Source organism: Manacus vitellinus, unplaced genomic scaffold, assembly GCF_001715985.3.
Source record: "Manacus vitellinus isolate BGI_N305 unplaced genomic scaffold, ASM171598v3 scaffold_42_pilon, whole genome shotgun sequence".
Classification (NCBI taxonomy): Eukaryota; Metazoa; Chordata; class Aves; order Passeriformes; family Pipridae; genus Manacus; species Manacus vitellinus.
In genome coordinates this window covers 353,626-370,183 of record NW_021940553.1, presented here as the reverse complement: position 1 = coordinate 370,183, position 16,558 = coordinate 353,626, and the positions used below count along the sequence as shown (strand labels likewise).

At 43.9% G+C, this 16,558-nt stretch overlaps 1 protein-coding gene across 1 annotated transcript in view; it reads right to left on the bottom strand.

Moving 5' to 3' along the window:
- Positions 1–16,558, bottom strand: part of MYO5B (myosin VB) — a 143,398-nt gene that overhangs the window by 10,784 nt on the left and 116,056 nt on the right. The window contains exons 26-31 of the mRNA XM_029962143.1: positions 15,555–15,692; positions 14,076–14,135; positions 10,248–10,499; positions 9,318–9,415; positions 3,095–3,172; positions 242–440 (exon numbers count right to left, since the gene is read on the bottom strand). Coding sequence (XP_029818003.1) covers positions 242–440; positions 3,095–3,172; positions 9,318–9,415; positions 10,248–10,499; positions 14,076–14,135; positions 15,555–15,692 — 825 coding nt within the window. The remainder of the gene's footprint in view (positions 1–241; positions 441–3,094; positions 3,173–9,317; positions 9,416–10,247; positions 10,500–14,075; positions 14,136–15,554; positions 15,693–16,558) is intronic.

Below are 16,558 nucleotides of genomic sequence, written 5' to 3'. Positions count from 1 at the left end.
GCTTAAAAAAAATCTTTAAAAAAATAAAAGTACCTATGTAGTCACAAAAGTCATACAGCAATAGAACATCAGCTTGAGGTCAGGCACCAGTGTTCCCAAATGCACCAGGGACATGCTGATGGTTCTGCAGGAGTGGAAGAGATCCCTGTGCCCTGCCCTCCCCTCCCCGTCATGTTTCCTATCTCCTTTCTCTCAACCTGTTTCTTTCCCCTCTTCCTGTGCTTTCAGCACAACCTCTTACCAGGTTTTCATTGGTGAGACGTGTAATTTCTTGCTGAAGTCCCAACTCCACCTGGACCTCTGGAGAGAGCTGCAGGGTCTGCAGGGAGGCCTGCTGCTGTTTCTGCAGCTCTTCTTGCATTGCATCCAGCTGGTTTCTCAGACCTTCCATCTCCTCCTCGTGCTTCCTTCTCTGATCCTGGAGCTGTGCTTCCAGCAGCCTGAGGACAGGACCACACTGATCAGCCTGTGATTCCAGCATTGAGGTAGTAACCAATATTTGAGTTGGTCTGAAATACTTTTGAAATTTAAAGACATGACATCGAACATTGGGTGGGGGTTTTTTGAATAAAAGGGAAAAAAAAATCCAAAAGCTGCCATTTTTCATTTAACTGTATCACGAGTTTGGGTTCCTTTACTTGCAAAAAGCAAACACATGGCAAGAAAGCAGCACAGACCAACACATGCAGGTTTTGTTTTCAAAAGCCCAGCTTGAAGGGCATTTGTTCCTGCCCCAATTTCCTGTCAAACACCATTTTTTACTTCTGAAAACTGAACTGTATTTCTTACAAAGGGTTCCATTCCATTGGAATGCCATTGGCTTCTTTCACTACTGCTGGGAATGTTGAGAAAGGCAGAAGCCCTCATTCCTTAGAGTTCTTTGTAGAGCTGCTATTCATCTTTGTTTAAAAAGAAGTATATTCACAGGTATTTCAATTTTCATTTACAAACTACCTGCAGAATACCACGCACAAGGCAATTTTCCTTCCCCTTGAGGTGTTCCTGCTTTCATCATTGCTGCTGACCTCACCAAGACTCTTCAAGCAGGGGGACAGACTTGTTTCCTACTAGCCCAGGACATACAAACACTAACACCATGATACACAGCTGAGAAAAGTCACCAAAACCACCCCCTTCTTCCACTTTTAGGTGTGCATTCAACATTCTCCTCTAACAATTTGTCCAGCCAACCCTTCCAACCAACCTTTCACCTACACCTTCCAGGTCACCTTCCAGCCCTGCCCTGAGCCTCTGCACAAGGACAGCTGTGGCAAAGGGATGTGATGTGGGGGGCAGTGCCAGAATGCCTTTTTAAATCCAGTGGAAGAAGGAGTCATCACCGAGGTGTTAACTGTGCTGGTGGGCGTGATGACAAACTCAGCAGGTGACATAGTAATTGATTCTTTGGGGGTGTCCCCACCCTCTGCTAAATAGAAATCTCCTCTTAGTCCACCAGCTCTTTCAGAAGACTAAAATAAGTGACTCCAAAAGGTACGAGGGCTCTGAGGAAGGGCCATCAGGCCAAGAACTGCAAAGTATTAGTCCCAGATTACAGAGGGTGATGGTGGCAAAAAGGAAGAATGACCCGAGGAGATAATCAAGCCCATGTCCCCACTGTAGCTCAAGGATGTGATCTCCTAGGCAGAGCTATAGATCACCACACACCCAGGTCACAGGCTTCTCTTCTGACATCAGATGCAAACAGCAGTCCCCAAAGATGAGGAAGATTGTAGTGTCAATAGCTTTGCATTTACCCAGGACAAGCACAGACACAGAGCTGGGCCAGGGGGGAAAAGCTACAGCTCTTTCAGGTTCACCATGAGCTGTTTCCCTGCAGGAACAATTAGGCATAGGATTTTTTTTGTTGTTTTGTGTTTTTTCTTTCACAGCTTGTATAAAAAAATATGCTTTCTAGGAAAGATTTCTGGGTGAAAAGTAGTAATTATTCCCCATGGTGTTTTGTTGTTGTTGTTGTTAATGTCTTTAGAAGATTAAACAACGCAATCTCTACTCCCATTTTGCAGCAAAGGACAGAAAAGCATGTTTTCCACCTATAGAAACACGGGCAATAATGCACTCAGCCTCATAATCCTGTCAGGAGTTACATCCTTAAGAGGCTTGGAAAATACAGACCCACCATGAAATAAGTATTAAGCACTTAATTTCCATTTTATTTCTTCATATTGGGATTAGTTTGGATTCAGTCTGGATTAACCGTGAGACACCCTCAGAAGAACACACTCCTTATGAACTTGGGTTCCTACATTGCTTGGAAAAAACACATTAATCATCCCTGGTTTTTTTTTCCTGTTATTGTCTGGTTTTACCCTGATACCTCTACACGTGACCACTTCAGACTACTTTATACGAAATATTTCAGGTTTTCATCTCTATAATGCCCTTAAATCTCTTATAAAAATATTGGAGCCCCATAACCACCAAAGACTAGGTTGAAACAGGATAAGAATCCAGGAGTCCCCCAGTGTGTCCCTGTGGGATATTTGCCCAGCAGACCAGGATGTGGGGAGAGCTGTGGAAGGATGGCACTGTATTTCCACCACGTGCCTTCCTCCTTACACCTGTGGACAACGCATGGATGGGAGCACACAGTCCCCAGGAGCAAGCAAAGGTGACAGCACTGGAATACAAGCACAGGGACTCCGCTTCTTACAAGTCAAGGACTGGGAGAAAACACTTTAGGGAGGTGATATATTAGTGCAATTTCACTAAAAATATATATATATCTAAAATGAGAGGGGTTTTTTTGGTTTCTTGGAGGTCACAGCTTCCCAACACCTTTATCACCCAATTTCCCATTAACTTAACATAATCCTTAATGCATCACAGCTCAGGTATTAGTGGCAACAGCCACCATCAGCAATGCCCAGCCAGAATCACAACAATTCCCCTGAAAATTAGAGAAGGGTCTCAATTCTCCTGGTTTGGAAACCCCACCTTCAGCTGCTCCCAGAGAATGCAACAGGTCCTGTAGAGGACCAGAGGATAAGAGCAGAGCAAGAGAAAGAAACAAAAGGGTGCACAAAAGGGAGGAGAAGGGAGAAGCAGCAGCGAGGAAACAAAGAAAGTGTTTGACCTGGCAACTTGCTTTAAACCTTGATAAGCCAAGCCGAGCTCTCCATCTTCATTGAGATACCCCCAGTCCTCAGTCTTGCTAGAAAAAAAGGACAGAAAAAGGAAACAAGAGGACAGAAGAAAGACAAAAGGTCAATTGCAAGAGAAGGAGAAAAGGTGCAGCAGAACCCTTATTAATTTTATTTAATACTATTTTATAGAACACGCTTTCATTACACTGTATTTCTTTTTCCACCACACTGAAGGAGAACCATGCCCTGGTTGTGCCCTGTAAAACATTCCTAGCTAGTGGAGCTTCTCCTCCCTCACCAGCTGGGCAAGTGATCTTGCCAACAGAAACCCAAAATCCTTCAGGTCAGAAGGGATCATCACAGATCATCCAGTCCAACCTCCTGGCAGGTTATCATAATTCTCAACTGCTGTTTTTATATCTCCCTAACATGGAATTTTTAAGACAAGTTTCTCCATTTCCTTCCTTCTGCAGCAACTCCCACTGTCTAAAATAAATTATCCTCCTTCTACTTCAGTTGAGGGTTTCCTCAAATATTGAGTCAAATATATAAGTCTTTCCTCAGAGCAACCCCTGGTCCAAACACCACTTACATCCCTACAAGATCAAATCTCCTCTATATCCATCCAGGCAGAAAAAAGGCCCAGAAAAGTCTCATCTCACCTTCATACTAGAAGTCTCCCTTTAGCAGAATGTTCCTTTTTTGTTGTTTGTTGTTTTTTTTTTTTCAAGTTATATGAGGCAAGAAACTCATTTATCTCCCTTAATAAGGGGCTGAACACATTACAAATGAGTGATGTAAGCTGGTCAATTTGACCAGAAACACTTGTTATAACAAGATTATACTTGGCTTCGCTGTCAGTTAGAAAACAGCTTTTCTTTTTGGACATAACAATTTAAAAAGTAAACAAAGCAACCACCAAACTTAATATATCATTATATTTCAGACACACACCAAAAAAAAAAAAAAAGGGAACTCAGCCAACGTGCATCTTCTATTTTGGAAAGAGCTGTAGCAGAAGCTGTTCCCTGGCAAGGAAATCTCTGCATATTTCACTGGAAATGCACAACACACAAACTTTCTACAGCAAATTTTCACAGGAGGAAAGCAGTGAGAAACGTGGTGTTGCAGCACTGCCATGAAAGGACTCAGGAGGTGTCTCACTGCCACAGGCAGTTTGTACATCCCTTCCATGCTGGTGTACAGCATTTCTCAAAACCAGCAAACGTTTCAGGCACTGACATTTGCAAAGTTCATCTGTTAAGGCCACATGCATGAATTTAAATTAAAACCTTGCTGCTACCGTATACACAGCAGGTTTCCAAAAGGGTTTGTAGGCTGACAGAAACTAGGAGGTTTATTGGTCTGATTTGCATTATTTCTTAGTAAAGTCTTTCTTTTTTTGGTTCATATAATCTTAACAGGACATATCCTCAGGCACTGAAAACCAAGGAAAAAAGCAGGAAGGATCATCACGATTTACTGCATGTCACTAACCTGTGAAATCTCACACAGTGAGCAGCATTTTGAAGAGATGCATTTTCCTGGGGTAACCTCCTTAGAAAAATAGATTGTCTTCCTTTTTTCAAACCACAGGCATTGTGGTAAATGAGGAGAGCAGCTCAAAGAGGAGCTGCTTTATTTATATATAAAATAAACATATACAGGTGCCGATATAAGATACACCTGCCCTGGGAAATAAGCATTTAGTTCATCTCCATCAACACAGCACTGACTCAGAAATCAGTGAGCTCCCCTTTCTGCCAGAAGTTCAGACTGACCAAGACATTAGCGATCAAACACAGGCCCTTTCAAGCTAATTACATTAATTAGTATGTGACAACATAATTTCCTAGAATGCTGGCTAAATCCTTTTCTCAAACAAGGACGAGAGGAGCTGAAAGTGCTTGATTCACAAAGCCTTTCTCCTTTTTCCTTATCTTGGAGGTGCAGGTCTGGGGAGCAGCTGGGACAAACAGCCCTCATCAAAAGTGAGAAATTCCTGCCCAAACACCTCCCTTCCCAAAATGGCAGAGTGGGAAGAGACCCATGGGAGAGTGGCAAGCAGAGATAGCAACCCTTTCCATGTGATGGCCTCTTTCAGCTGCAAAAGCATCCTCCATGTGAAGCCAGCATCAGCCCTTCTCTTTGCACTGCATTTGCAGGTGGGACTTACACAGCAGAAAAAAAATAAAAGATAAAATCCATGTACTCAACAGAAATCACTTGGGAAGTTATCACAGAAGCTAATTTCAAAGACACAGCCTGATTTACTTTGAGCTCCCAGGTTATTAGTTCTAACATCATCACCTGGTCTCTCTTGGCTCTATGTTTCTACCAAGATCAAACAGACTCCAAAGAATGATACCAAGAATTAAAACAGGGAACAAAAAGCCTACTTAGCTTTACACTCAGTTATTGAAGCAGAAAATTATCTGGGAACTAACTTGATGATTTCCCCTTTAGCAGCTAAAAGTAAGAAGGAACAAAAAAAAAAAGGCAAGCCGAGTTTATTTAATTTATAAAGAGCTGCTTTTGATTCAAACTTGCCCTTGGCCTGGAATCAAAGGGCTTTCCTCTGAAAGCTTTGTGGAGACAGAATCACTATGTGGGCAAGATCAGCAGCACCTGGCTGCTGTTTTCCTCCTGCTGTATTTAGAAGTCCTGCATTACATGGACATGGAGACAACACAAGGTCGATCTCCCACCAAAATAAAGTCATGCTCTGACTCCAACCTAAATAGCTCAGGTGAGACCCCCCTGCAGAGCTGCCTCCAGCCCTGGGAGCAACAGCATAGGGACATGGAGCTGCTGGAGAGAGTCCAGAGGAGGCCACAGAGATGCTCTGAGGGCTGGAGCCCCTCTGCTCTGGAGCCAGGCTGGGAGAGCTGGGGGGGTTCACCTGGAGAAGAGAAGGATCCAGGGAGAGCTGAGAGCCTCTTCCAGTGCCTAAAGGGGCTCCAGGAGAGCTGGAGAGGGACTTGGGACAAGGGATGGAGGGACAGGACAAGGGGGAATGACTTCAAGCTGAAAGATGACAGGGATAGATGGGATATTGGGAAGAAATTATTGGCTGCAAGGGTGGTGAGGTCCTGGCACAGGGTTTGCCCAGAGAAAAGTGTGGTTGGCCCATCCCTGGAAGTGTCCAAGGCCAGGTTGGATGGGGCTTGGAGCAACCTGGAATAGTGGGAGGTGTCCCTGCCCATGGCAGGGGGTGAAACAAGATGACCTTTAAGTTCTCTTCCAACCCGAACCATTTTAGGATTTTATGAAAGGGAAATGGGAGTGATTCTTGCAGAGCAGGTGGGAGAAGTGTCTCTTGCTTATTAATCCCACTTCAGAATTGCAACTCCACCAGAAAAGCTTCCCATTAAAATATTTATTGATCAAGATCAGAAAGGGAAAGCAGCTCTATTTCTCATGCTGACACCCTCGGGTATAGAGCTGCCTAAGTACAAATGCAAATTCGTGCTGGGAGGAGGGAATGTTAATTTATATCCACAAACACAGTAATCCATGCTTCCTAAGCATTTGTTTTCACCTGATTTACTGCCAGGGACACCAGCCTACATTTTATAAATCAACCCCATACCCAAGCAAATGCACAGGGAACCATATGATGGGAAAGCTGGTGGTGGTAAATGAGCCACAACACAGAAAATCAGGGTAAGAGTATATAGAGCTACTGCTGCTGTCTTACAAGAGCCAAGCTCCAGGCAAGCTTCATATGAGAGAGAGATGAGAGAGGTAATAGGAAACCGAGCCTGGAGACAGCAGATTTCCCTTCCCAAAACTCAAGAGGCCAAAACCCACCAAGGCTGGGCCACGTGAACTTCCTAGAATTGCAGCTCACCTGTGCAATTGCAGGGAAAGGGATCTGTGCTCTTGTGGAAAATCAGATCCTGGAAAATTATATACCCTGGGTGGGATTTAAAAGCTGTGCAGATGTGGCACTTGGGCACACGGGTTAGTGCTGGGCTTGGCAGTGCTGGGGGAACAGTTGGACCTGAGGCATACTTTCAAATCCAAATGGTTCTGTGATTCAATTCTCTCTGCAGGAGTTAAGTCTGGAAACCAGAGCATCTGAAGGAGGGCTGGAGTCTCCTGGAAGGCTACAGCAGACAACCACTATGGCCAGATATCAATTAATACTCAGGACTAGTGATGCAACCTGGTCAGACACGTCTTATAAAAGCAGCAACTCTTATTTTGACTCTTTCACCAACCTCTGAACACAAACCAACCATCCCTATGCAGGCACACTGGAAAACTCAGGGAGCAATTCAAGCTGTGCCTGACAGTGGGATCTCATCAGTGCTCACAGCTCCAGGAGAACGTTGGAAGGAAAAAAGAGAAAATTCGCAGAATTCATTAAGTGACCAAAAAACACGCCTTGCTGCTGGAAGCACACTGAGCCCTGCTGATTTACTGACAAGAATGAATGTGGTGTTCAAACTAATTTTATCATCTCTGTCACAGGAGGGGCAGAAATTTCATCAGCAAGTTCAGTTCAGGAAAGCAAATATTCAATGGCAATTGAAAAAAAACCACAAACACTGGTCCTGATCCAGCCAGACATGATGCTCAGGTGAGAAACCAGTGTAACCAGAGTCCTGGACCCCAACAATCCTCACTCCCCCAGGTCCCTGGGCCAAGATGAAAGCTGGCAGAACTAGCCTGGGCAGAGCCTCAGCACAGCCATCAGGGTTTTAAACTCTGTTTAAATGGGATGCATGTGCCCTTCCAGCAAGTCCACCTCTCTACTCACACACCAGGAGATCTCCATAGATTCTCCCAGGGCTTTCACAAGAAGGAAAATGGATGCAAACTCAGAAAATCCAGCCCATTCTATGGCAGGAATTTGGAGGAAATACAGCACAGACGTGATGATCAAAGTTCACCACACAGCTATATATACACTGAATTTTTGCCCAGAAATTTCTCTTTCCCATCACACCTTTTTGGCCATCCAGTTCTGAAAGCATTAAGCAACTCTTCAGAATTATTTTATATTTCAGTGAAATACTGAATCACAGACTGGTTTAGGTTGGAAGGGACCTTAAAGCCCCTCTCATTCCACCCCCCTGCCATGGGCAGGGACACCTTCCACTAGACCAGATTGTTCAGAGCCCCATCCAACCTGGCCTTGATCACCTGCCTTTCCTCATATTCATAAAGGTACAAATAAAATCCTCATTAAGTCATGGTCTGTCGCATCCTGGACTGTTAGCAACCTTCTGCAACCCCTCTAAAAAGTGGCAAAGTATATTGTGTTATTATTAAAAGCCATTAATCCACAATGGCTTTGTCTTCTATCTTGATGAACAGAAATTATTTAGGGGAAAATAGTCTCAAACATATGTATTCGTCGAGAGAAAATAAAAGAGATAAACATTCAATTTCCTTGGAGTGAAATAAAAATTTACTTTTCATACTATCTCGCTGTTAAATCCATGTAATTTTGTCTTCTTGCAAGGCACTACTTTATTATTTGATATCCTCCTGGATAACTGCAAGGATGATTCGATGCTTAGCAATATCAGCCCATTGTTACTGTAAGGACAGACACATGTTCACAGAATTAACCCTCACTATGGTAAACCTGTAATCAAACAGATGTTCCCAACACTCGGTTTGGATGCAAGAAAAGCAATAATGTGAGTGTTTCCAGGGAATACAGCATGTTTGTTAGCTCAGTTAACCACAGCAGGCTTTTGCCTCTGGGAAAATGAGAAGGGGACCGTGCTGTCTTCTCAGCATAGTATGAGATACTTGAAGTAAGTAACTCACATATCCCAAATCTTAGTCTTGCTGCTATTTATGTACTGGAAGCAAAGTCAAAATCCAGTTTTGCTCGCTTTCATGTTTGCTTTTCCACCTGCTCAGTATCTCCCCTCTCTTGCAGACACACACAGCCCTAACAATGAGGGCTCCTCACCCATTAGAACTAGTTGGAACTAGATGATCTTTAAGGTCCCTCCTGACCCAAAACATTCCAGGATTCTATGATTCCGTCAGACACGCGTCTTTGATTCCGTCTTTGTGGCCCATCCTTGACCCAAGGCCCATAACACAGTCCAGAATCTGGTAACTCTTTGAAAAACATGTTGTTGATTTTGGTCTGGATCCCACGTCTCACGCTTTGGTCCGGTTTCCACCTCTTTCCCTTTGGTCAGCCCCTCCTGCTGCTGGAAGAATTCAGGCCACACTTACCGGTTGGTCTCACACATCCCCTGGTAGGCTTCGATCGCGTCCTCCTGGTCAACGTGCCTGTCGCTGTTGGGCCAGCTGGCATTGCTGGGGATGCTCTCCTAAATCCAACATGCAAAACAGCAGCATGACATCCTGCACACCTCTTCCTGTCTTTGAAAGTCCCCGATGCCAAACTGCTCCCAACCATTTTATATTAAGAGCTGTTAGAAGTTTCTATTGAGAGCGCCCTCGGGGCATCCGTCACACCAGAGAGTTTCTACGAACTCACACACGTGCAAACAGACAGCAGGAGGGAGAGGAGGTGGAAGTGAAGTGGTGAATATGAGAGAGGGATAAGTGAGGTGCTTGGTCTGAAATACAAAACGTACCAAAACCTTGAGGAATGGTAAGACAGTGAATAAAAAAAGCCCAAGTTAGAGTTTTCGGAAAATAAACCCTCCCATTGGAATGGGCTCGAAAAACAAAAGCACATCACAGCTGTTTGAGAGTCCTCTTGTCTACACACCAGTAGAAACACATTACAGCTGCATCAGACTCAAGTGAGCAGAGTCTGATCCAGAAGCTCTTTCTCCCCATCCCATTTTCCTGCAGAATAATAGCGTTGTCAGGAAACATCACCAGGAACATCTCAGACCACCACACCTTGGTACAGGACTGGAGAAGTTGTTCCTTGGTGTGGGCTGGCTAGGCCTCATCAGGTATGGGGTTAAGCACCCTACAGCAGTACCATGGGACATATAGTCCTGGGCTGTCTGAAATGTCATGGACTACAACTCATCCATAGGCAGAACCTCCTATATCCCTGTACAACCCCCTATAACCAGCCCAGGCCATCCTGCACTCAGAGCCTACCAAAGCACAAATAGCATCACTCAGGCAACCACTGAATTTCCACCAAGAGAAGGGAAAATGGAGAAGAAAAGCCATTACCCTCTCCTTTAGCATGTTTTTCCCCATCTCTTTTTGCTGGGCTGCCTTCATGATCTGTGACCTCAGGATGAGCACCTCTTCCTTCCGCACTTCCAGCTCCTCGTTGGCCGCTTTCAGGTGGTTCAGCAAGAGGTTGTAACTGTCCTGGACATCGTTGGACGAGTTGTTCTGGGTTGCTCGGTCTGCAATAGCCTTCCTCAGCTCGTTAAGTTCATTTTTCAGCTTCTTGTTCTCCGACTCCAGCTCTTGCCTCTGGAAAATATCGAGCCATTAACCAGTTTGGATAAGCTGCCTTGTAGTGCCTCATCCTCTTCTGAGACGCCTCTAAGGTGACTCAATTAGTGATGATTATGGCTGACCGATCAATTAAAGACAGGATCTGGATTTTTCTGCCAGTCCAGCCACATGCAATTCAGAAAAGGGTTTTGCTTTTATCAGCAGCCTGTTGCTGTTTAGTAACAACACTAACAGGGGACACAGGGAGATTTTTAATTTGTTGACACTATTTTTAAACACAAAAGCAAGCTGTTAAAGAAGATAAACACATTCTTATCTTCTCAACCTCTTTTCCTTCTCTATCAAGAAATCACCACAACCCCACTACGTTCAGCTTGTCTTTCAAATTCATTAGGTAAGCTGGAAGGTGCTGATTTACATGACCCATCATCATGGCAGGCATCCCATTAGGTGAGCCACGGGTCTGTGAATTCCCACTACAGCTTCTTTTTTCATACATTTTGTAATTCCCTCACCCTGGTGCAGTGTTTGCAGCTGGAGGATTTTCTTGCCCTGACATCTCATCAAATGCTGGCATTTGACAGGCAGGGGCAATACTGTACAAGTTTGACTGTGGCTGCTTCTCCTGAATAACAATGTGTTTGCTGAGACAACTGAAGGGCTCATTTGCTTTTGCATGACAGTAGAAGACAAAAGAATGAAAATCCTGCAGCTAAGACAGCCTTCATTTTAGCGTGTCACCCCTGAAACTTTGCAGGTGGCAACACAACATTTGGCAGCTCTTTGCAAGCACCCAAACCCCACCTGGAGCATCCCAGCTGGGCCAAGAGCAGCTTTACTCCTGCAGCAGTGCAATCATAGAATCACAGAATGGTTTGGGTTGAAAAGGACCCTTAAAGCTCATCTCATTCCAACCCCCTGCCATGAGCAGAGACACCTTCCACTAGCCCAGGTTGCTCCAAGCCCTGTCCAACCTGGCCTTGGACACCCCCAGGGATCCAGGGGCAGTCACAGCTTCTCTGGGTAACCTGTGCCAGGGACTCGCCACCCTCACAGCCAGGAATTCCTTCCCAATATCCAATCTAAATTTACCCTTTTTCAGCTTAAATCTGTTACTCTTTGCTATAAGTCACAGACAGGGTGGGAGCCAGACTCCCGGGGTCCTGCTCACAGCCAGAATCCAACTACCCACTTTCTCTTTGCACTGATCCTCCATCCCCAGCTGCTTCAGGGTGGCACCTAGGACTGCTCCCTCCTGTCCCCACGCACCCAGACAATGCCAAAACCCAACAGGACCCTTATCCAGCATGGCACAAACCAAGACATCTGCCAGTGAGCTGACAAAGTCTGCTGTCTGAGTGATATTTGGGATCAGCTCTTCCCTAGGGACAAACCCCATCAATGTGGATCCTCTACAACAGCACAAGATCTGTCCCCACTGAGATCTAGGTGCTTCCCTCTCCCCACCACCTTTTGAGCCTTTCCACAGCTTTCTTCCACAATCCCTCTTATCTCTGGGATATCTGCTTCATTATCATCGTGGGCTGAGGCAAGCTAATGAATCCAAAAATCGCTTGGGGGGGATGGAGGCAATTTATAAAATTTATACTGTGTGTAGCTAGCACAGCTGTGTAAACCTCGTTTCCATAGGAAACGGGTGTTGTAATTATAAATCCTTACAAATTATAAATGGCAAGGCTTATCACAGCAGAGGTGTGAACAGAATAGCTGATCTGGCATCTGGACAGCATGCTCCTAGCTGAACAAACAACATCAGTAATGGAGCATATTCAGGTACTTGATACCATCTGTCATTAAAAAAAGACAGGATAAGAAATGCATGAGATCCAGCAATTCTTCCACGTTAAGCACAGCTCAGCAGAGGGAGCATATGAGACATGGGCTTTTCTGTACTGGTTTTTAAAGCAGGAGTTGTGCACGTGGTGGGAACTGACACCAAACTGGGTTTAACTGTTCCTGCTACGTGGCTAAAGCATCACCTTCACTCTTTTCCTGATCATTCACTCTCTACTGATCATGCTCACAGACAGGTAAAGGGTAAGATGAAAGCAATTACCTGCTTTTCTACACAAATGGCTCTCCTGTGAGTTTTGTTATTTGCTGCTTAAGACCCCTGCTTTCCTTTTTCTTTACTGTCCTCCTCCTTTCTATCCCTTTCTCCCCCTCTTCCTTTTTTCAATGGGTAAGCCACACTGCTGACTCCAAGGACTGGTCATATAAAGTTCAGCTCTGGTTAGAAACAAAGCCAGGGAGACCAGGAAAGAAAGCAATAACCAACAACCCTGCAGGTTCATTTTCCACCTGTTTTAGGCTAAAGAATCCTTCATTTTTAGCAACATAGGCTACCTATTCATATGAAATGGTATTAACATAGAGTTTTTAAGGTTTCTTAGATATTTAGGACTACGTATGTTAGTACGTTAGGAATGTAGAAAGTAAGAAAATCCAAAATAACTATTTCCACTCTGAACTTCCTCGGTCAAAGCTTGAAGAAAACGCACTTTTTGAACTCATGCTGAAGTCAGAACTCCATAGAAGCTATTTAAGAAGGTGCCATCCTTCTTCTCCTAGGAGCTGTGCAGAGGTACTAATGAAACTCAGTGGGGTTTCCCTCTGCCACTGAAAGCACATCCAGCCAGTGCAACATGAATATCGTGCTCAGAAAATAAAAATTGGATGGATTAAGTGCCAGAAAAAGCTTCTACTAGAGGTATGTGCTTAGTGAGGGTTGAACAACCATCCTTTCCATCTCTAATTTCTGGTTTCTTTGTGTCCTTCAGAGGAGATGATACAGAAGCAAAAATGGTATTACTACTGACAGATGGTTTAGTATCATGTTATTCTGAATAACACATTTATTATGAAGACAAGGAGAGAAGGAGCCTCTGAAAGGTAGGTCTGTGCTGAAAAAAAAAATATAAAAAAAAATTCCCTTACTAACCCTAACCTGGAAACTGGATTTCTGAGGATAAGCAAGACATAGGAATTGGTCTAACAGAGTATTTGAGTACTGTTAGAGCAGGAGGGAGAACCCACAGAAGCTGCAATAGGAGCCCAGGAGGTTTCAGTTGCTCTGTGTGTCACAGGGAGAAAACAATGGAGACAGAACATCCACAGATTTATTTGGTTTTGACCAGAGTGGCACCTTAGGAATGCACAGAAAGTGGACAAAAAGCAGAGTTGAAGCCTGGAACAAGAAGCACACTGGGCTTCAGCTGTGAAATTTATACCTATAGCAAAGCAAACTGCTGAGACCCGATGTGCCAACAGAGGAAACCCAATAAAGTCCCAGTGGGAACAGGTGCAGTGGAAAAAGCACTCTTCACCATAAGTGGGCTTTTCACCTCTGTGGATGACTCAGAAACAGGTAGACCAGTGCAGAACAGACATTGCCCCAGAGGGAAACATCTGTGAGCCCATCCCAGACCCCAGAGCTGATGAACAGCTACAGCTGCAACTGCCCCCTCTAACAGAGCCAGATACAGGAGGTTTTGTGTTGTTACCACGTTCATGCCACTTGTCTGGGCTGCTGGAGCCATAGAATAGGTAGGTTACAGCACTCTCACTGACCTTCAGGCTGTTGTATGCAAAATCTTCCTGTTCTGAAGTCATGGTGTTTGTTTCAATAACCTGCATGGATTAAAGAGACAGATTTATATTTAAAAGCAGCCAGAGGAGCTGGCACACAGCACAGGATGGCTGGGCACGTCCAGCCAGCTCAACCATAATGATGTTATTAATTGCCATCAGACAGCATCCCAGCAACACCTAGTGGGGCAGAGGACACTTCAAGAGAAAATGGTTTAATCTCTCATTAATATCCTGACAACTGTGGCTCACTGCAGCCTTCAAACAGTGACAGTCATTAAGGGAACAATCTTCAACACAGCAGTCGGAAAACAGGTTTTTAATCCACCTCTGCAGCAAGGAGGAGAGGCTGGGGAAGTCTCCAATTTCATGTGTCCCCTGCAAATTACTAGAGGTGGTCAATAAGAATATGTAGTGAAGCAAGTAAATAATTACTGTTGATGACTTTGTTGAGTCTCTCTCTGCGTTTGTCCAAAGTTACACTGATCTCACACTGGAGAGTAATAAAGAAAATAATTCCCAAATGAAGCAACAGAAGCCCCAGAAATTTCAAATATGAAACCAAGAGTGATGGCATTTACTCAGCAACTCGTAAAAGAGCATCTTCACTGCTTCACAACACCATGCACACAGCACTGCTGTTTCATGGCACACATCATCCCCTCTGTGGGCTCTGACAAGTCACAAAGTCTTGGTTACAGATGGCAGGGAAAATGTATACAAGAGATCTGCTATTGAAAGCCCCCAGTCCCAGAAGTTGGCTTGCCAGAACATACAGAGCTACATTTTCAGACTTCAGTTGCAAGCCTGGATGGACTCCTGTCCCTTAAGTTACTGGGATGTCAATAATGTTGATTTTAAAAATATGTTACTATATATTAATATTTATATTAATATTTATATTATATATAATATAAACACATTATATATAATATAATTATATTATACATTTTATATAGGATAAGAGATAAATACCTATTAATATTAATATATATTTTTAATTGTTTTCAAGGAAACAACTCAAACTGTAGGAAGATTTTCTTTTCATAAGGAAGAAAGAATACAGCACAGGAATATGCAACAGGAACAAAGAATTCATTCTTCTAACAGCCATCTTGTTATTTTTGATTTACTATACTATTTTTAAGCTCTATTCCTATATGGTTATCACTTTGGAAGAAAAACCAACCAAACCACACAGATGATAACAATACCAAACCAAGGACTGTCCTAAATATTTTATAACCAGTTTGTTGATACAAATAAATAAAGCACTTCCCCTGTGAGATTGTCCTTAGCTGACAAAAAAAGTTTATCTCCGTTTTCCAGATGGATTTGTTGCCTCTTATTTTGAACTTGTCACTCTCAAACCTGAATTCCTACATCATGTGTCCTTCAGGCAATCAAGGAAAGCCAGTTACCAACAGGAAATATTACTATCAATGAAAAGCCACCTCTTACCTGGGATTTCTTGCTCTCTTGCTCCTTCTTCTCCAGCTGGGTTTGCAGCTTCTTCCTCGCCAGCTCAAGCTCCCTCACTCTCTTCTGCAGCTTTAGGAAGAGGGTCATGTCCATGGCTGCTTTTTCCATTCCAATCTCCTAGAGAAGAACAGCAGAGTAGAAAAAAAAAAAGATCTCAGTGTTAAATTCTGTAACCACACCCAGTGCCAGACATGGCCTGACTTGTACATCAGCACTGACCCCAGCCAGAGCCAGTAACAGGAGGATCTCAAGAAAGACATGCGCTTTCAAAGACCAAATCTACATTTTAAGCACCTATTTTTAATGTCAGTAGAACAGTTGACTCTTTTTAATAAATCACAGAATGCTTAACAGCCCAAGAGATAAATTGGGTCTGATTTGGGCTGCAGCTAAGAACATCAAAAATTCCCTATTGGGTCACTTCTAGCCAAGTATTTATTCATTGATTTTTTTAACTGGCTTCGCCTGGAATATTTTACATCCGAGCATGGCCACTACTGTTTGACTTCAGAAAATGCTCTCAGAGTAGTTCAGAAATACTAAACATAACACAGCAGTCAGCTAAGGGCAGTGAGGGCTTCTGCAGGCATGGTATGTATGTGGGACACAAAATAAGGTCCTGCCAACGGGTTGGCAGATCCCAGGAACGTTCACCACCCACACGTGCTCTTGAGTCACAGAAGTGGAATTTAAAAAGCAGCCTGTTCTAGCAAACGTGAGTAAAAAACACATTTCTCTTTTCCACAGGATTCTTGAAAGCCAGGGATTAATTTGTGCTGCTCTTTTCTGCATTAAGAGGCTGTTGATTTGATTACAGGGGCCGTGCTGGCCAGCAAAGCATCCATGAAGATGCATGGGAGCGAAAACACTCAGGGCAAGAGGGTAATGAATTCTGCTATCCTTGCAGAGAAGGATCATGATACAGTCATCGCCATCAGTGCTGGCTATAACTGCTTTGATGAATTTTCATCAGTCTTTAAGCT